The sequence below is a fragment of the Pelobates fuscus genome, chromosome 6, assembly GCF_036172605.1.
Source record: "Pelobates fuscus isolate aPelFus1 chromosome 6, aPelFus1.pri, whole genome shotgun sequence".
Taxonomy (NCBI): Eukaryota; Metazoa; Chordata; class Amphibia; order Anura; family Pelobatidae; genus Pelobates; species Pelobates fuscus.
The window spans coordinates 288,688,116-288,709,603 of NC_086322.1; the positions used below are offsets into that span (position 1 = coordinate 288,688,116).

General features: G+C 41.1%; 1 protein-coding gene across 1 annotated transcript; it reads right to left on the reverse strand.

Annotated features, from left to right (window-relative positions):
* Positions 1–4,016: 4,016 nt before the first annotated feature.
* Positions 4,017–20,182, reverse strand: CCDC47 (coiled-coil domain containing 47). The gene is made up of 13 exons (XM_063459411.1): positions 20,126–20,182; positions 14,342–14,639; positions 13,924–14,034; positions 12,854–13,028; positions 12,072–12,193; positions 10,795–10,860; positions 10,529–10,630; positions 9,890–10,000; positions 9,711–9,796; positions 9,062–9,120; positions 8,839–8,948; positions 7,939–8,106; positions 4,017–7,355 (listed from the first exon to the last, which is right to left on the reverse strand). Exons 2-13 carry the CDS (start codon positions 14,627–14,629, stop codon positions 7,275–7,277), a joined length of 1,479 nt encoding a protein of 492 aa, XP_063315481.1. The 5' UTR covers positions 14,630–14,639; positions 20,126–20,182; the 3' UTR covers positions 4,017–7,274.
* Between the last annotated feature and the right edge of the window lie 1,306 nt (positions 20,183–21,488).

A 21,488-nucleotide genomic window follows, 5' to 3' on the forward strand; every position in this document is an offset into this window, starting at 1 on the left:
TCAGCCAGCGCGCGCGTCGCTCTGAACCAACGTCGTGGGAGGTGTCTCTGGTCACGTGACTCTCCCCGCGCCTCGCTACTAGTGTCACGTGACTGTGCCCCAGCACTGACAACAATAACAATAAACGTCACTCACACAGAGCACAGCGACTGCCGGCTCTATAGGCTATTCAGGGAGCTCTCACCAAACCAGGAAGTGATTCAGCCAATCATGAGCCTCAGTCACATCCAGCCAAAACACAGCTCTGGGCTACACTGTATTTAATGTAAATTCTGCGCTGTGTTTATTTTATAATTTATATTGTACGCTCGGCTCATACTAATTAATTTAATCCCCTTGGTGGGGTACGCGTGCGCGCATGTTCGCTGTCCCAAGTTTGTTCGCCCCTCTAGCATGTAAGCTCATTGAGCAGGGCCCTCAACCCCTCTGTTCCTGTGCGTCAAACTTGTCTTGGTTACAATCACGTGTCTGCTAGTCCACCCATTGTAAAACACTGCGGAATTTGCTGGCGCTATATAAATAATAAAATAATAATAATGCACAGCCCGAGACACACTTGTACTTCGACAGCAAACTCTGCATGGTCTTCGAAGTTAGAGGCTGGCCTTAGAGGCTTACACTCAGCCTGGCGTGCTTGACACCAGGCTGATGCATCCCTTCAGAGGACGTTCCCACCCATTATGGACATCACCAATGACGCAAGTTGTATTACTGGCATCATCACGCCCCAACTGTCCCAAATCACATACCTCTCAATATTGCGAGGTATGATCTCACTTTCTATAACGCCATTGAGATTATTCAATACACAGTACTTTTTGAGAGCACAAAGAAAAAGCTGGGATTTGTAGTTCTAAACCATATACTGTATATATATATATTTTTTTTCACCATAACGAAGATTGATTTAAAAAAAAAAAAAAATCTGTTGCGAGATATCACTTCTCATGTACTACCCAACAGCATTAGTCAATTATACATGTCTTGGAAACAAAATGGTTGATCAGGCAAATCTAACAACTAATCTCTTCAGTTAGTAACCAAAAGAGTTGAAAAAGAAAATCCGTAACTGAATAACTTGAAGTAGAGATTGCAGCTTTAAACTGATATTGAGAAAATCGTCAATCGTCCCATATCATAGCACTACATACCTCCTAAAGTGAGGCGGCAGCAATCCAGAAAGCTGGGGTCATGTCTGATACAAGGGTCTCTTCAATGCTGACACACTGATTAACTGACTGTGTTTAATTTCACATGTTCAAAAGAAGCAATAACATAGGGATATAACAAGTGAGCCAGAATCGGGTCTGACAAGTCAGAGTCTGGCCTGCTGGAAGCTGTGAGACAATCACAGAGTTATTCGATAAACACCCGATTTTGTCAGAATAGGCAAAATTCAGGGAATATGACCAAATTCCGTCTGCATTGGCAATTCCCATATTTACTAAAACCAGAGGGCAAATTTTTTTTTTTTTTTAAAAAGCCTCAATGGCACAAGTGTTAAATATTTGGCAGCTGGCCAGTGCTTGCTACTCAGCTGCCACGTTACAAATGTAAAATAAATAAATAAAAGCTTATTGGAGTCAGTATAATCCCCATATTACTGTAGTTGAGGTGGTTTCTCATTGCTGCTCATTTGCTAGAAAAGTCCCATTCCATGAGGGTGGGGCCTATGAAACCTGTGCCCCCCACCAGTGGGGGCTACTTTAAATATTAATGGGGGAAACCTAGTGTCCCCCCCACAGCCCTCAACCACGAGTGACTGGTGTGGGTCCCATGATCCTCCCCGGCCCCTACCCATGAGCGACATCTCCCGAGACTTGACTGTCAAGAGTACTCTGATTGGCTGAGAGCTCTTGGTCATATTGCAACACGTGTGCAATAGTTGTCATAGCGTGGGAATGCCTATACAAGAGCTTTCCCTGCTATCAGAGCTCATTCTGCGTCGAGCCATCCATGGGTAAAATGGATCTTTTTTATTACGTACGTTTTTGATTTATTTATTTTTTGCAATCGGGTTTTTATTTTTTTTAAATTAATGTTGTTGGGGATTATGGATTTTAATTTGGCTTTTTTTGTGCGGCTGAAGCTAAGAATTAGAAGAAAGAAAACTTCTGATAGTAGGTATGTATAATTAATCATTGCTTTGTTTTACAGTTAGATTTATTGGCAGATGTTGGATCTGGATCCAGAGGAATGATCCAGCTATATCCTTGGTTGGGAATGTACCACCTATGGAATTGAGATTGAGCAAAAAAACTTTTTTTGCTCCCCCTTTGTGAGTACCTTTTATTTATTTTTATGTATGATTTGATACCAGTGAGCACTATTTACTGTTTCATTTCTTTTCATACACATCTACATCGGTGACCCACTGCTTTCAAGTTTGGAGACTTGACACAAACCCATATCATAGCACTACATACCTCCTAGGATCAGATCCAACATCTACCAAGGCCCTACAGGATTACCATATCCATAGGAAGGGATTGTTCCACCCAGGTGTTTTTATACTGCGTTCACCGACTTTCAGAAGATACTACACCATATTGTGTTCAATCTTTTTCTCTCCACATATCCACTTACCACCACCTGGATTTGAGACTATCCACGTGGCAAAATATACAGTTCAGTATAGTAGAGACTCTGGTTTGAGTGGTTTTAGCTGCCTACCTATACTCTTGTTAGGGCTAGAAATCCTATATTTGTTTTAAAGTGCTTTAGTTTCTGCAATTCATCACTGTGTCACTCTTTAAGCTAGAGGCTTATAAACATCCCAGACCATACATCTCTGCCAAAATAGTCACAAAACACGTAAAGGCATCTGTTGGTCTCCATGGTTATCCTTCCTATGTCTGATTTTATATAAAGATTGTGATGGAAGCTCTGGTGCCACAGACTTTTGGAGAGGCTTGAATGCCAGCCTCTTGGGTACCTACAAAAGGGCTATTGTCATTGTGGGAAGGGATATGAGGCCTCGGACACTTACTGTGCTTCCTAGCTGGACCTAAGGACCCTGGGGATCACCTGAACGGGAAATACCCTAAAACACTCGGACTATGCCGTTCCAGTAAACCTTAAAGCTGGTATCAATCGGACCCCCAACCTCCAAATAGAGAGCTATTTGTAGAGGAGGTCAGGGAGGCATCGGAGGATACCTGGGACTTGAGAGCGCTTTCCTCCCAGAGGTCCAGGAATCTCTCTTTGGAGAGCAGGACAATGCCACCACATGCCTGGAACTCCTCACCGGACTGGAAAATTGCCAAGTCCCAGTAAAACTTTAACATGCTGTAATTCAGGCGCAGATTCTCCGACCAGGGCACCATTTGAACAGCAAGGGCGCTCAGTGATGAGCTTTCCAGAGATATATATTGTGTGGTGGCACAATCCAGGAAAAGGGGGTTCTGATGGACATTTTGTGTGCGGTGCCTCTGGACTTATTTCCTCCAGGTCAGGAAACCGATTTTGTTAGCAATCAGATGCATGAAATGGTAAGCATCGATGCTCACCAGGAAGTAAAATTTCCTCTCTATTATGCGAGACATTTAAGGTGTTTGGGTGCCAGGAATTATTTTTTCTTCTAAACTGCCCAAAACAGTTTAAGGAAAAAGAAGAAAAAATATGCAGGACTGTGCCAATAGCCTCCTAAAACCTCTTTAAGCTGTTGTGATTATGATACTTGAAGTGTCCCTTTAAATACTCACTAAAAACACACCCTCTATCCAGAAATGTTTTACCTCTTTACAACCCACTACAGAAATTCCTAAATCTGACTAATATCTGTTTCCAGTATCTACTAAGTATTCCATCTCCAGTTATTTATATTTTGCACAATCTGACCACTTTCCACGTAGTTCCTCAAAAGTCACAAAGAACAAAATCTTCAGGATCACTTAGGCATTTTATTTTCTTAAAAAACACGCGTTACTTTATTACCTCCCAATCAATTATTACCTCTCAATCAACGAGATATTAGAGTCTCATACAGGGTTCACTGGAAGAAACACAAATTCAGAAATATTTCAGCAATTTTATTTCAATATTTTTTTGCCAGTTAAAAATCAGAAGGGTGGAAGTACTAGCTGCCAAACATCCCGGGAGGCATTAAGACTCTACCCAGGTATCAGAAAGGGGGAAAGTGTATGCAGTCAACCACAATCTGCTAATTCAACATGATAGCATTCACATCTACAAACATTAACAGAAAGCAGCAACCGGATGCCAGGTTCCTGAGTATGCCATCGCAGTCCAGCTTTCCTTTATTGCTAAGCATTCATGTTTTATCATTTGTGTGCAAATTAGTGATTTGAACGGAGAATTCTTTTTTTTAAATAGCCGTAGGATCCATTAGAACCATTTGCGACTGCATTTAAGATACAGTAGTAAGATGACTAGTAAATTATGACTAATCTTTAATTCCTGCTCTATTTAAATTGCCTATTTAAAGAGACATTGCGTTTAAACTGTTTCCTATGAGCTTTTTATTGAACCATGGCAGCATGGATTTATAAATTAGCTCCTCCATTCACAGGAAAGAGGACGGGATGTAAAACTTCGAAATTAGAAAATTTCCATACTCGAATACTTGAATACATACTATTATGTAGCACTATATTGCAGTAGAGTATGATTGAGGAACCTAATAACTGGAAGTCTAGAGGACAAGAATTCTTAATTAAAGGGGCACTATAGACACCCAGACCATTTCACCTCAATGCACCCTCCCCCTTAACCCGAAAGCTCGGCAAAACGGAAATGGTTTAATTGCAGGGATTAAATGACTCCAGTTGCTGTCACTCAGACAGCCACTAGAGGTGCTTTTGACAAAATACGAGAGTAAAACTCTGCTATTTCAATCAGATGGTCTGAGCATGGCATTTTGCTGGGCATTTACGCAATGCTATCTTATGGGAAAAGCTTTGACTTGTCTGAGATCATCAATGATTTCAGCCAAGGAGGCATGACAGCAGTGCGTAAGCAGACTACCCGTTTTTTACTCCCCACAGGTGGGGCCGAAGACCTCATACACATTTGTATTCCTAACACTATTATGTCCCTTTAAATAGGAAATTTAATAAAATTCGAGCAGAAGGGCAAGCAATAAAATAATCTAATGGCAATTACAGTAGTGCAACGTGTTCCTCCAGTACTGAAAATGATCGCAATAACACGTGTGAAAAGTTATCTATGCAAAATTTCCTTACAGCATCCTTGTGATTTTATTATATATTTATCCTCAGCTGTGTATTCACTAAACACCAGAATATACTGTACACCACGAGAGTTATTCACTTAAGTATGATTTCATAGGAATTCAAAGTGATATTTTTACATTTAGCCAAACTGGAAAAGTTAACCAAGCCCCAGCAATGTTTTTGGTTTAGATATGTTAACTTAATATTGCTTTTCTAATTAGTGTAGGTGTTCTAGGCCCCTACAGACACATCTGATTTATACGCTGTAATAATGATAATAAATATTCCCGAGCTTGAAAAGGGTTCAGGTGATATTAAGATACATATAATCTGTTATCTGTACTATAGAGCCTTGCTGCCATGCTCAAATACTTTAGATATTCTTTATTGAAAATATTTCCTTAAAATAATATTTAACAGTTTTATTCCAAGACTGGATTTCTCAAGAGTCACTTGCAAAGTGCAAGAAACTATACTGTGAGAGAGAAAAAAAAAAAAATAGTTAATACATCTTAAGTTTGTTGTTGAACCTTGAAAAACGGTTTTGACAGCCACTAAAGACAAATTATTAATTTGAGAAGAGAAAAAAAAAAAAAAGAATTTCTCTGCTAACATAAGTTTCAGCTGAGAGATTGCTAGGTATGTTTATTTTTCTTTTGACTGCTCATATGATCTTATTGTATATACAGTATAGGAGAGACAGATGGCTTCTAAAAGAAGCCTTCTTTTAAAAAACAAAAACAAAAAAAAACACAAAATCTCAATTATGGAATATAGGAAATGCATAGACTAGGCTTCCCCCAAACTCCGGCCCTCCAGATGTTGCTGAACTACAACTCCCATGTTTCTATGAATGACATCAATAGGCTGAGAATCATGGGAGTTGTAGTTCAGCAACATCTGGAGGGCGGAGTTTGAGGAAGCCTGGCATAGACATACATTTATTTATAAATTTATAATTTAGTCATCATTGTGGTAATCACCTTGCCAATGGCAGATGTAATCCTCAACCGAAATATCTTTTTTAATGTATATTAGTTGATAGCGATTGAGCCAGGCAAATTCTTATATTAAATTTGTTTACCTATGTGCTAAACATGCCATCTGGTTTGTTTTTGTGCACAATAGGTCCACTCCAGCCATCTAGAAAAATCAGAAAACAGCTTTTGTTTTTTTTAAGTAGACGTGGCTTTTTAAAAATTCCTACAAGCATTTTAAAAATGTATTTCTCTCTATAAAATATTAACAATGTTGCAACTCTTTAAAACTCTGAGTGGCATGACTGACAGTGTTTCACAGCAATCTGAAACTTTTGACAAACTCTCAATAACTTATTTTTTTATATAATTAAATATGTATATATTTAGGTATCTAAAATCTCAAACAGGTGAACGTGCTATTTAACTGCAAAACAAAAAAAACTTTAAAACCTTCATTTTTTGGAGAGAAAAAAAACAAACCTCAAAATGTTCTGATCATTTAAGTCCAGGAGCAATTACAACTCCCAATATTTTGCCGGGAGGTGCAGTACAAAAAAAATCTACAAAACCGAAACAGCCAACCCCAGCTGTATATACATTAATACTTTGCATTATCCATAGCAGAATTTAGAAGGGCATAAAACCTCCCAAATATCTATATATTCTGACAAATTTTTAGCCTAACGAGGGAGGAGGGTTAATGCTGTTAAATGGAGCAGATTTACATACTATATGACAATTATTAGAAACTTTCCATTCTGAAAGCTGCTATATAATTATATTTCCTGAAATCTTTTAACGAACAAACTTCTCCTTCCGAGGTTCCAAGCCAGCATTTCCAGATACTGTACCAGAGAGAGAGAGAAGATGTTCAGAGCCGATGACACTAGCTCACCAAAAACATGCATCTTCTGAACCCTCGCGCAGCCACAGGCGTAGTGAGAGCTGTACTACAAAATGACAGAAGGGTAACGAATAGGTATTCACTGGAGACGACGTGGCAGTTAATTGTATATGTTTCTGTGTATTCAGCAGCAGTCTTCCGATGCCAATTTTATTCGCCTTAATTTCTAGCCCAATTAAACAGATCGGGAACATATTACATGGCCTTCACTTTGATCTGCTTCATCTTCATCTGCTTTTTCTCAATTTTCTTCTGTTCCCGGCGCTGAGCAGCTTCCTGGAGAGATGGAACATAAGAAGGAAACACAATGTATTTGGGACCAGACAAACGTTTGTAAATTAATATTCAGTTAAATTGTGTCACACTTCCCTGATGTGTAGCAAGGGGATAGTAAAATGTCATACATTGTGCTTTAAAAAGGCAGTCTACGCACCATAACCACTACATCTCACTGTATGCATCTGGGTGCAATAATCCAGTTCTGGGTTAAACCATTTTCATGATTAATGTCTGCTATAATTCGTTTGCAGTGATGGTCTAAGGCCATCGGCTAACGCGGCAAGCCTATCAGTGCCATCCAAATATGGCCACATCTGATACTGCTAATGCAGAAACATAACTTTCACGTATACATGATGATGTGCACGTGTCAAGCCACAGATGACTCAGGGACTGCCAGTGTTGGTAAAACCACACCAAAAAAATTTTTTAATCTGACCTGGAACCAGGGAATGATGTCACAGTTGTTAATGAGCGGACAGTTTATTGGAAACAAACCCGGGGTTAGAGAACAGTTCCAGTTTTTTATGGCTCCAGTCCTATTTCAGTTTCTGAACTTTATATAACACAACGCACTCACCTCAAGCCTGCGCTGCTTGTCAGGATCCTCCTCATTCATGATACGTTCCTTCTCAGCCCGTTTCTTCTCTTCGCGTCGGCTCTGAGCGGCTTCTTGGCGCTGCACATGGGTGAGCTTCAGAAAGTTCTCCTCCACTCGTGCCCGGTTCTTATCGGCCTTCTGTTTGCCCTAAAGCAGATGACAGCCATGTGAGTAATGGAGGGAAATAAAGAATGAACGCCTATGCACGATCACACCTAAAGCCTGAGCAGCGTCTCGGATTCCTGCAAAGACACGCTACACTGACACTGCTAGGTGGACTGTTGTAACAAGTATGTTGGTGGGGCTAAATATGTTTTTTTTTTTTTATGATAAAGGCAGCGATCACAATTTTTTACAAATAAAATATAGGCTAGAACTATATTAACCCCTTAAGGGCACATGACATGTGTGACACGTCATGATTCCCTTTTATTCCAGAAGTTTGGTCCTTAAGGGGTTAAATTGCACTGTTGCATGTAGCACTGTCAAGTCTTAATACGGTGTAAAAAACAAACAGATATTACATTTTGTAGTGCTCCTTTCTTCATCTATACAGTCTATTTTCTCAAACTTGCTAGTAACATGATAATGGACAGCCATGTGAAATATAAACTACAAATAGTACAGCTGCACCCTAAGCATTATGGGATGCCAAGCAGATATCCACTCACATATATCTTGGCAAAATACAATAAAGTGAGATTATGGAATACCCTCCAGTTTGATTGGTGGTGCATAATCTTATTCCACGGCCAATTCACGTTTCTTTATTAAAAAATATACACCTATCTGTAGTGGCTAATAAGAGCTACATAATTGGAGGAGGACAAGATTTCCTAAAACCTGTATATAGACACTCTGTATAGTACATGCACTCACCTCTCTGTTCAGCCGGAATTTCTTCACCTTGTCAATGCTGTAAATGACCATATTCATCAATGGTACAAGGGCTTCCATGTCTTTTACGGATGCGTTTCCGTTGCCAGGCACTGAGAGAAAAAAAAAAAAAAGATTATCTCATGCAAATGAATAAATGAATGCCGACTGGATGCAAACAAAATGTATGGCGATTCATATTCCATTAACATTGCTCTCAATTTACCATTTAATGTAAACAGGAGTGTTCTCTTGGTTTCTGGGAGTTTCAGTGGCTGCCCCTCCCTGGGGGAAAAAACAAAAACAACAACATACGTTAGCAGATTGTTACAGTTTAACCCCTTCAAGATGATGATTTAGCAGATTCTTTGTTAGTATACCAGCCCTGACAAGGCACTGGCTCTGACAGAGTTTAAGACCCAAGTATAGCACTACTGGACATACATTACTTCGGAAAATCAAGCGAAATATAAATAAATTCTACTTTCGTGGCCTGAACTGGACATTTTGATGAACCGTCGTCAAAATTCCTTGCCTGTATGAAACTTTACAATTTGTGGACAAATACTGAAAGTTTTGTCTGTGAGATGAGTGTCCACTGAAGTATATGAAAACTTGTTACCACTGGCAAATTCAAACAAAAGTCAATCACACGGGATTCTACAATTTAATGGATGCAAGGAACCATGGATGATATAACTGAATGGGCTTGCATCACATGTGCCTTCTCAGTGAGAAGAGGTGGCATCAGTTAATTTAACAAAAATGTGCCAGATGTTTAGTAATCATCATTAAAAGAAAAAAATTAAATTTCTATTGCCAGTTTCATTAACATCATTATCGCAAACATTTGTGTTATGTAAAGCAATACGTACTCTTGCATAATCTTTGGACCAGAGAATTGGTCCGAAAAGTGAATGGATTCAATCTTATCAGCATAATGTGCTAGAAAATGAACCATCTGTAAACAAAACAAAAAAACAAGTGGGTTTTCATTAAGGTGAGGAAGACAACGTGATAGAGTAATTGTTATTGCTTTTTCTTCTTTTCTTACCTTAGTGTCCAAAATACCATCTGTCACCTCCCCCATCTCAGACAGGATGGCAAGTGACTCGGGAAGACCCAGTTTGGCTGCAGACTTGGGCTTATCACCACAGAACTCGCTCTGCTCAGAGAATTAAAAGTTGAAGTTGTTTCATACAGGATACCACCAGGAGCAAACAGTTTTACGAGACACACATATATAGATATAGGCTTTAAAATGTTGTGACGATTACAGCAGCAAATGTCACCTATATATCTAGCAGGATAATCTAATGATCGAGCTTTTTACCAATACTGCTACAATTTATAACAATATCAGTGATGTAAAATTGGGCGTTACAGTGACACTGCACACTAACGCAAACATGTGCAGGAAATCTCTTTGTAGCAACTTTGCAGAAGCTCAACGCTTTCTTACACCGCTTTGTATAACGCGCAAAGTCGCAACGAAGAGACTTAACATTAGGTCTACTCTGAATAGGTAAATTCATTGTACAAAGAGGTGTTGACCTATTCAAGTAAATCAATATCTAAAAAATAAAAATAAATTACATAATTTTTGATATGATGTATTTTACACTAATTTTACCCCATGGGAACGGTTTATCCTTATTAATTTGAGAAATAAATAAATATATCAACAACATACCAAGTCCTGCATTTCCTTCTGCAGCCGAGTCAGGGTCTTCCGAGTCCCAACAGCAAAAACGTATGTATCCATATCCTCGTCATTCATGGTCACTTTTATTTGCTAAAAGTGGAAACAAAGAGAGAACGTACAGTTACACGGTGTTAATGTCATGGTTATTACAGGGAACCAGACAGTGCTGAGCTAAGGGGCATGCAATCTGTTACCACCACCATGTGAAGCACTGGATCAAACAGGACATCACTACGGGACAAGTATTAACATACCACTTGATCACACGCTGGACGCATCATACGAGCCAACACATTGAGCAGATCCTGGCGCTTCAAAAACTGTGGAGAAGGTTTGAAAAAAAAAATATATATTTAACAATCTTTGTAATATGTTCAAAAGAAACAATATGCACTTTGAGTTGTAAAAATGTGTAGCTGGTCTCTTTTAGAAAGTCCTATAAAATGCCACAAACCTATTTGGCTTTCACTTTATTAGAAGAAATAAAATAATAAAAAATGCACCTTGTGTATATAGAAATAACATCATAACCACTATAGGTCATTGTGGAGGATATTGTGCAAAGATTCTTTGGAAGCCTCCCTTCAGTTTTTGTCAATAAAGTGATCGGACACAAATTGGGGACTCTCCTTGTGACCGAAGAAACGGTGTCACGGACTTTAAGAGAGGCTTGAATGCCGGCCTCCTGCCCACAAACTATGGGCCTGGTCCCAAGAGCCTCTGAAAGGGGCTATTGTCATTGTGGGGAGTGGTATGAGACGCTTACTGTGCTTCCCAGCTGAACTTGGGGATCACCTGGACTCATTTTACACATCGAGAGTCTGACCGGGAGATACCCTGAAACTGTGCTTTAGATCGGGACTGTGCTGAGATCTGGCCAAAATGAAACAGAGTGCTATTTGGAGGGGAGGTTGGGGAGGTTGGGGAGGCATCGGAGGATACCTGGGGATTGAGAGCGCTCTCATCCCTAGAGGTCCCGGAACCCCTTTAAGACCAGGACTAAGCCGCTGCACACTGCCGCTGTATATAAATAGCTGTGTGCTATGCAATAAAGATCATTCTACCCCTTGCATTCAGACTTGTCTAATGCGTGGGGGGAAAAGCTGTAGTTTCTGCTTTACAGAAGAGAAGGTCTCCTGAGCTATAATTATTGCATCCTGGTCTTGTGAAAGAGGTCCTCAGACACCCCAGTCAAGCTTCGGTGACTGGATCTGAAGTGCTCCAGAGACACTGGTAGCAGCTAGGAATCTGACCTGGCAGGGGTACTCACTTGGGAGTACAGGAGATTGTTTGGATAATGTATCAGTGAGCAGATTTTCGTGAGCACATGACTAATCCAGCTCGCAGCCTGCTGCCAATGGCTAGACGAATAATGCAAAAGTTCACTTCCACATTGTCATACCCACAACAGAGGGCCTGGAAGAATCCCCTTTGGTTTTGTCAATAGTGGTTTAACACAATATTTGTTGCGGTGTCCAAAGACAGTTTGCATAATCAAGCAGTGGTCATGGTAATGCTCCTGTCACCATACCTTTAGCTGAATAAGCATGCCTTCACAACACAGCCTTCCCGAACACCAAAGATTGTAAATGTGTTCATTCTCCTGGTTCAGCTTCCCGGTGCTAACCGCATCCTTGTTGGTCCCATCATCTCCTGCCATGAGAATTTCAGAAACCGGTAACTCCAATCAGTACAAACATTTGTTTCCTAATCTCGCACGACGTGTATATATTTTGATTAATATATAATACATATTATCGAAATGCAAAGAGTCCTACAGGACTTATCATATACCCACCCAAGGTTAATGAGAGCAATAATAAGTTAGCAGAAATACACATATATTAATCTATGCTTTCTTATGTTGCACACCAGCTGCTTACTGACCTACTTGTCATCTTCAAACTATTTTTTTAACGAAACTTTGCATTTTTAAAATCATCAAATTTAAATGTTTCCTTACTTATGGCTGTCATAAAATTATATTTTTGAAAAAGATTAGGAGTTTCATCTAACCAAGCAAGAGAACATTTAAGTTCGGTCCAGTTGCTGCAAAATTTGACCTTTCACTTAAATTAGAACAGGTTGTGACGACCTGACAGCTTTACAGATGTTGGATAACTATAACTCCGTGACCAGACTTCGACTGAACAAAAGTTGGAAGAAACATAGATTGTAGTTTACCAAACACTAGAAAACTAATCTCCTGATCGATTGCCTTGTTCTACATTCTACACTAATATTCCATGTTCTGGAACCTAGTTAACTTACAAACTAGTGTAGATTCTATCATTTGCTGGCTCTAAAACTCACCTACAAGGGAGAAGTTGCTCTCCAGCAGTTCGCGGTGAGAGTTGAACCATGCATGTGCCAGGCGACTGTTCTTGTTTTTTCCGATAATATAGTTCATGATGTACGCGAGGAGTCCAGTTACCATTAGTATCTCCATGTAGTAACTCTCCCAGCTATTCTGTAGGTGGGCAGGCACCTGAAAGAGTGCAGCACAAACAACATGTAAGCAAAAGCACTAATTGGATGAGACTTCTCTAGTGAACACAGTATTAAAAATGAATTTAACAGTGTTACCAATAATGGTTTAAAAGGACACTATAGTCACCAGAACAACTACAGCTTAATGTAGTAGTTCTGGTAAGTATAATAGATCCCTCCAGGCATTTTAATGCAAACACTGTCTTTTCAGAGAAAAGGCAGTGTTTACATTGCCCCTAGGGACACCTCCAAGTGGCCACTCCTCAGATGGCCACTGGATGGGACTTCTTGGCTCAGGGCTGCACAGTAAGCAGCCCTGCCGTTTAGCGCTGAATTTTCCTCATACAGATGCATTGATTCAATGCATCTCTATGAGGAGGTGCTCATTGGCCAAAACAGTGTTTGGCCCCGCCCCCTTGTCAATTTTTGCATGGGAAAGCATTGGATTGGCTAAAAACCGGCAATTCTGATGTCACCAAGTTGGCGGGGCCAGCGCCAGCAGAACCATGGAGAGCTGAAAATAAGGTGAGTTTTAACCCACTCTGAGGGGGTAAGTGGGGACAAGCCATCTAAATGGTGGGTTTTGCACAATAGGGTCAGAAATACAGGTTTGTGTTCCTGACCCTATAGTGATCCTTTAACATTCCATTTACTGGAAATAAATTTGAAGGTACCTATAATTTTGATTTTTTTTTTCACATATAAAGATTAAAGCATGTGCAATATTCCATACTTTTTCACATATAAAGATAAAAGGCATGTGCAATATTCCATACTGCATTAAAAGATGATACATTGTACACATACGAGGGTTATCTCCAATCTAAAAAGAATAACAGTTTCCTGTTGTACGGTAGGCGTGTAATTATTTAAGTTTCATGTAGTGTACATACATCAACAATAGTGATGGGTTCCTTCATCTTGTTGGGACTTCCGGGCTCCATCTTATCGTCATAACCTTCAAACTCTTCATCATCATAGGGTTCGTTATCTGCATCACCTTCCTGAAACAAATGAATTGTACAGTTAGCAACTCCCCAAATCATTTACAGTGTTTCACTCAGCAGGAACAAATTATCTTATGGTTTGTTTGGATTAATTCTCTAAATAGTGAGCATTAGAAATAAAGTGTTATGTTCCAACACTGAGGTGTGTCACTGTATTGTACTAAAAACAGAATTGCATAATTTAGGCTAAAGTTGCCATGCCGTGAGGCCATGAGCACTGACTACATTGCTTTATTTTTTATTTTTTCTATAAATAACTGTACTACTGTGGAACCAAGATACATCGGCCCGACTAGATCATCACCTGTCCTTCTGTGTCATCTTCAAATTCTTCTTGTCCCTCTAGCTCTACGGTGGCCTCTTCATCATCTTCCTCCTCCTCCTCCTCCACTGCATGTTGCTGTTGCTCGGGTGTATGGTGGTGGGGGGGTCGAGCAGTTGGCGCTTCATCACCAACATCTTCAAACTCTGCAAAGTCATTGTCGTCATACTCTGCTACATCGTCGCTGTCATCAAACTCCTGGAACTTGGCCCTGGAACCCGAGGCCAGCAGCAGGAGGACGGTGAGGAAGAGGTGGGGAGTGAACAACATTCTTACAGCACTGCAGGAAGATAACGAGAAATTAGAGGATCATAGGATACTTGGCATTTATGAAAGAAAATGAAGATGGGTGCGGTAGTAATTATCCGGGTGGTTTAATTTAAATCACTAGTCCGCAAGACTAGATTTAAATCTTGATTTCTTAATTTCAAAACTGATTTTTGCTTGTTGTTATAATCTTTAATATTTGCAATCAGATAACTACTTCATATTTAGAATATTTTTTTCAGATTAGTTTAACAATTATTAGAGCTGATTTTGTTATATACCATTAGAAATACAGAGATAATGATGAAATTATTGCCAGCTGCATTTTTTCTAGTTTAGTTGGTTGATAACTCATGTTTGGAAAACAACTTATGTTAAAAAGTGTTCATTGTGTGTATATAGATTTGCAAAATCACAATGGGCTTAACCCCTTAAGGACACAACTTCTGGAATAAAAGGGAATCATGACGGAATATATCCATCATCTGTCCTTAAGGGGTTAAAGGAAAACTATAGGGTCAGGAACACAAACATGTATTCCTTACCCTATATTGTTAAAACCACCATCTAACTCCCTGACCCCCTCTTGCATCCCTAAATATAGTAAAATCTTACTTTTATACAAGTCTGTAATCATCAAAAGTGGTGGTCTGAGCCAATCACAATGCTTCTTTCACTGTCAAGGAGGCAGATCGGGGCAGAGCCAGCACACGTTAAAGACAGCCCTGGCCAATAAGCATATCCTCTTAGAGAGGAATTTAATCAATGCATCTCTATGAGGAAAGTTCAGTGTCTGCATGCAGAGGGAGAAGATACTAAAGAGTAGTGCTGCACACTAGGCAGGACTGCCCAGGAAGCATCTCTAGCAGCCATCTGAGGAGTGGCAGGTGGACTTATCACTAGGCTGTAATGTAAACACTGCATTTTCTCTGAAAAGACAGTGTTTACAGCAAAAAGCCTGAAGGTAATGATTCTACTCAACAGAACAAATTCAATAAACTGCAATTGTTCTGGTGATAATAGTGTCTCTTTAAGGTCTGAACTTTGTATATTTATTGATCACATTTTAGATGTGAACAAAAGAATGCACGTTATCTCTCAGACAAAAGTTTATTTAACTTGGACTAATGGAATTAATTTACCAAAAATGGAAATATTGCATGAATATACGTCATGCTACACAACTAATCCCTGCAACTGACAGGTGGAGACTAAACACTAGAATTATTAAAATGTTAATCCCCATTCACTAATAATCTTCTTATGAGAAAATCTGTACTATTCCTAGCTAGACTCTTATCCTGATCTGCATAGTACTAAATATTGTCCAAGTGCTAGACACAATAAACAGGCAAAAAAATGTTGTCCTAGTGAACTTGATGGTTGCTTTACTGTGTCCCATATAGCACAACCAGGGCAGTGTATTTTTATCATGGTAATCAAAGCACTGTGTTACCAAGAGCAGAAAATCACTAAAATCTCAACCTCTGCTTTAAAGGGACACTATAGGCACCCAGACCACTTCAGCTCATTGAAGTGGTCTGGGAGCAGTGTCCCTATTGCCGTTAGTGTTGCAATGTAAAACATTACAGCTTTAGAGAAACTGCGATGTTTACATTGCCGCACTAAGACAGCTACTATAGGGGCTTCCGGAATCTTACAGGACCTTAGTTCGCTTAACTTAACACACACTGTATGAGGACATTCAACATCAGAGAAATCAGATTAAATTCTTTCCTATTGGGCGGGCCTAATTCACTCACTGATATTGATATTGAAATTGCATTGGAAAAGGTGAAGCACAACAATGCGCATGTATGGCCCTCCTCCCAAGAAAGCATTGCTTCTATGCTTTCCAATGGGGTTTTCACCGACACTGAATGCCCTAATGCACAGCGTGAGCACGTCCAGCGTGATTTAGGGGAATCTAGGGAAGTGCCTCTAGTGGCTTTCTTAGTCCCCCACTTAGTCCTCCAAGGTAATTAATGCAGTTTCTCAAAAACTGCAATGATTTACATTACAGGACTAAGTGGGATAGGGACATTGCGCCCAGACCACTTCAATCTGATAAAGAGGTTTGGATGACAATAGTGTCCCATTAATAACCACAGGGATAAATTAGTTTGTTCTATCCCATTGTCATGACTGAATGTACAATGGTGATCAAATGAAACATTTATGTTCTTACCAAGTTTTGTATTTTTGATATGTGCCAAATTAAAAGACAAATATAGAAATATACATTATTGCTGTTCAGCACCATGACATATATATATCGCTCTTGGTGCTGTGAGATATATAAATACAAACAGGCAGGGACGGCCTTAGGGGTGTGCGAGCTGTGCGAGCTGTGCGACCGCACAGGGCGCCATGCCAACAGGGGCGCCGGGCAACCGACACAGCTCGCACAACCAGGTCCTGCCCTATCTCAGGGCGCCCTGGTGGGTGAAAGATTGCGCCCTGGCCGGCCCTTACAGAGTGCGCTCTGCTTTGGTATTGGCCGGTGAGGTTATTGAGGACCTCCCTCACCAGCCCGTTGTTTGGATGATGGGAGCGAGCAGTGAGCATTTTGATTCTGCCCTCCTCTCATGAGCTCGGCATTCGGAGTGTTATCGCGGGAACACTCTCATACTATCAACGCGGAGCTCGCGAGAGGAGGGCTCCTGTTCTGCAAGGTGCAGAACTTCAAGAGCTGGCAGAGAACGCTGGACCACCAGGTAATCGGTATTCTCCCATCCCTGCCCAAAGGTATGCAAGAGGGAGGGGGGCAGAAGAGGGGAATCAATATTAATTAATTTAAGAAACAAATCCTAAAATTGCTCTCCCACCTCCTAATTTAAAGCTTCATGTCACCCCCTACTACCCACAAATCATCGCTATCCCACCCTTACTGTGTTAACTACACACACACACTACATAATCTACTCTCACACAACGCCCCCTATAAACACACTATGTTCTCTACACACATACACACTAGATAACTCACAAACACTACAAAATGTACAGACACACTATGCTCCCTATACATCCACACTACGGAACTTGCACCCATACACACTACATTCCCTATACACACGCTATGTTCCCTAAACACATAAACACTACATCCCCTTTACACACACACACTATGTTCCTGAAACACATACACAATACATACTGTATACACACACTACATCCCCTTTACACACACACACTACATAACCTACACACATACACACTACATCCCCTATACACACACACCATAATGGCATGGCAACTTCAGGGAGACAGGACACTCTTGTTAGAAATTTGTTTTTACTCCTAATGCAAATCTATAATCTGTGGGAGGAATTCTTCTAGCCCATATATATATATATAATTTTCTGCTCTTTAAAAATACCAGAAATTGTGTGTACATAATAAGTACAATTTAACATGATTTCTGAGAGTAATATTTAAATATACATGTATATTAATATGGGTGTATTATTATTATTTGTGTTATAACGCCTATAACATTTACAAATCTATTAATATACGTGTATATGCATGATATGCCCAGAAATCACATTAATACGTAACACCTATGTAATGGAGGCTTAGCACTTTTTACAAGATGGACGAGGGCATGTGACCATGGAGGGGCGCTGTGAATATTTTTCGCACAGGGCGCCTAAAGGCCTAAAGCCGGCCCTGCACACAGGGCTCCTAATTTCCACTTGCCACTGAGTGAATAGTTAGCCCTGGCGAGTTGAAATTCTCTCCTTGATGGAATACTATAGCTTGCAGTGGTGAGTACATTTTAAGATCTGGCTAGTAGCACATGACTGCAAAATTTAAGGTGTGTATATATATAAAAAGATACGGAATATGCTGGCGCTATATAAATACCAGTAATAGTAATAATATAGATGTATAAATGATCCACACTCGGTATTCTCCCTCTCATGGGAGATGTATGGCAAGTTCCAGCGTACCTACTGTAGCCGGACTGGCCCGGTGTGCCTACTGTAGCCGGACTGGTCCGGTGTGCCTACTGTAGCCGGACTGGCCCGGTGTGCCTACTGTAGCCGGACTGGCCCGGTGTGCCTACTGTAGCCGGACTGGCCCGGTGTGCCTACTGTAGCCGGACTGGCCCGGTGTGCCTACTGTAGCCGGACTGGCCCGGTGTGCCTACTGTAGCCGGACTGGCCCGGTGTGCCTACTGTAGCCGGACTGGCCCGGTGTGCCTACTGTAGCCGGACTGGCCCGGTGTGCCTACTGTAGCCGGACTGGCCCGGTGTGCCTACTGTAGCCGGACTGGCCCGGTGTGCCTACTGAAGCCGGACTGGCCCGGTGTGCCAACTGTAGCCGGACTGGCTCGGTGTGCCAACTGTAGCAGGACTGGACCGGTGTGCCTACTGTACCCGGACTGGCCCAGTGTGCCTACTGTAACCGGACTGGCCCAGTGTGCCTACTGTAACCGGACTGGCCCAGTGTGCCTACTGTAACCGGACTGGCCTGGTGTGCCTACTGTAACCGGACTGGCCTGGTGTGCCTACTGTAACCGGACTGGCTTGGTGTGCGTTATAACACTGAAGCCTGGGGAACAGGTAACATTTGACCCTCATGAAATGCATGGAAGCTTTTTATACAGCAGCTGACAGTTCACCCTTTGGCCTCCACTACACAAAGAGTGTGTGTTTATATATATCTCCCAGCACTGTACAGCAATAGTATATACACATACTACTCTCACTAGCAGTACTGTATATCATAGCATCATACAGCCTGATATACAGCACTAGGACATAATAATAACAATGTGTATATTTATTAACCGGCAGGAATACAGCGACCCCTTACGGTGTGTTATTCTAGTATATTGTATCATTATCATTCCCTCTCCGGTATATAATAATAATTATTAATAATGAGACACTAACACCGTGTGTAATCCCAGACCCAGTATTATATTATTACTGTGTGTCCATCCGCCTGTCTGTCGGTGCTCTCACCTCTCCTGCCCCTCACTATATTATATTATTATTGTTATCTCGGTGTGTCTGCCCGGTGTTCTCACCTCTCCTTCCCCCAGTATATTATATTATTATTATTCGCTCGGTGTGTCTCTCATCTCTCCTGCCCCTCACTATATTATAATCTCGGTGTGTCTGCCCGGTGTTCTCACCTCTCCTTCCCCCAGTATATTATATTATTATTATTCGCTTGGTGTGTGTCTGCCTGGTGCTCTCCCCTTCCCTGCTCCCCTGTATATTATATTATATTACATTATCTATTATTATTATTATTGCCATTTATATAGCGCCAACAGATTCTGTAGCGCTTTACAATATTATGAGGGGGGATTTAACCATAAATTATTATGATATAATTTAATATTATTATCTCAGTGTGTCTCTGCCCAGTGCTCTTACCTCCCCTCCCCCCCAGTATAATATTATTATTGTTATTATTGTATTATATTATTATTATAATTATTATGATATTGTTACTATGTGTCGGTGTGTCTCTCACCTCTCCTGCTCCCCAGGCCGCACCGGATGTGACGTGTCCTGACCCCGAGCACACCCTCCGGGAGGTCACTGCTAGCCCCGCCCTCCACGGAGGCACTTCCGGGAACAACCGGAAACTGCGGGATCGGCTCGCGCACCGAGGGGGGTGTGTATTCACTGTGACACAACCAGAGAAAGAGAGAGATAGACTGTCATTATAATAAATATATATAGAGAGAGATAGGGGAGGGATATGGGGGAGAGAGAGAGAGACTGTCATTATAATAAATATATAGAGAGAGAGATAGGGAGAGATATGGGGGAGAGATAGGGGAGGGATATGGGGGAGAGAGAGAGAGACTGTCATTATAATAAATATATAGAGAGAGAGATAGGGAGAGATATGGGGGAGAGATAGGGGAGGGATATGGGGGAGAGAGAGAGAGACTGTCATTATAATAAATATATAGAGAGAGAGATAGGGAGAGATATGGGGGAGAGATAGGGGAGGGATATGGGGGAGAGAGAGAGAGACTGTCATTATAATAAATATATAGAGAGAGAGATAGGGAGATAGAGGGGGATAGATGAAGAGATAGGGGGAGATATAGGGAGAGAGAGAGATATGGGGGAGATATGGGGAGAGAGAGATATGGGGGAGAGATATAGAGAGAGAGAGAGATAGGGGGGGAGAGATATAGAGAGAGATATGGGGGGAGAGATATAGAGAGAGAGAGATAGGGGGAGAGATATGGGGGTAGAGATATAGAGGGAGAGATATGGGGGTAGAGATATAGAGGGAGAGATATGGGGGTAGAGATATAGAGAGAGAGATGTGGGGGGAGAGATATAGAGAGAGAGATATGGGGGGAGAGATATAGAGAGAGAGATATGGGGGGAGAGATATAGAGAGAGAGATATGGGGGGAGAGATATAGAGAGAGAGATATGGGGGGAGAGATATAGAGAGAGAGATATGGGGGGAGAGATATAGAGAGAGAGATATGGGGGAGAGATATAGAGAGAGATATGGGGGAGAGATATAGAGAGAGATATGGGGGGAGAGATATATAGAGAGACAGATATGGGGGTGTATTGAATGTGACAGATATGGGGGAGATATAGTGGGTGTATTGAATGTGACAGATATGGGGGAGATATAGGGAGTGTATAGAATGTGACAGATATGGGGGAGATATAGGGGGTGTATTGAATGTGACAGATATGGGGAGATATAGGGGGTGTATTGAATGTGACAGATATGGGGGAGATATAGGGGGTGTATTGAATGTGACAGATATGGGGGAGATATAGGGGGTGTATTGAATGTGACAGATATGGGGAGATATAGGGGGTGTATTGAATGTGACAGATATGGGGAGATAT

Bases quoted from the DNA above. Each gene is read 5' to 3' on its own strand.
- CCDC47 (XM_063459411.1), bottom strand. From the start codon at position 14,629: ATGTTGTTCACTCCCCACCTCTTCCTCACCGTCCTCCTGCTGCTGGCC. The intron at 13,029-13,923 runs GTATGTACACTA...GCACTCTTTCAG, and splicing joins AACCCATCACTATTGTTGAT to GTGCCTGCCCACCTACAGAA. The intron at 9,121-9,710 runs GTACGTATTGCT...TTTTTCCCCCAG, and splicing joins GGTCCAAAGATTATGCAAGA to GGAGGGGCAGCCACTGAAAC.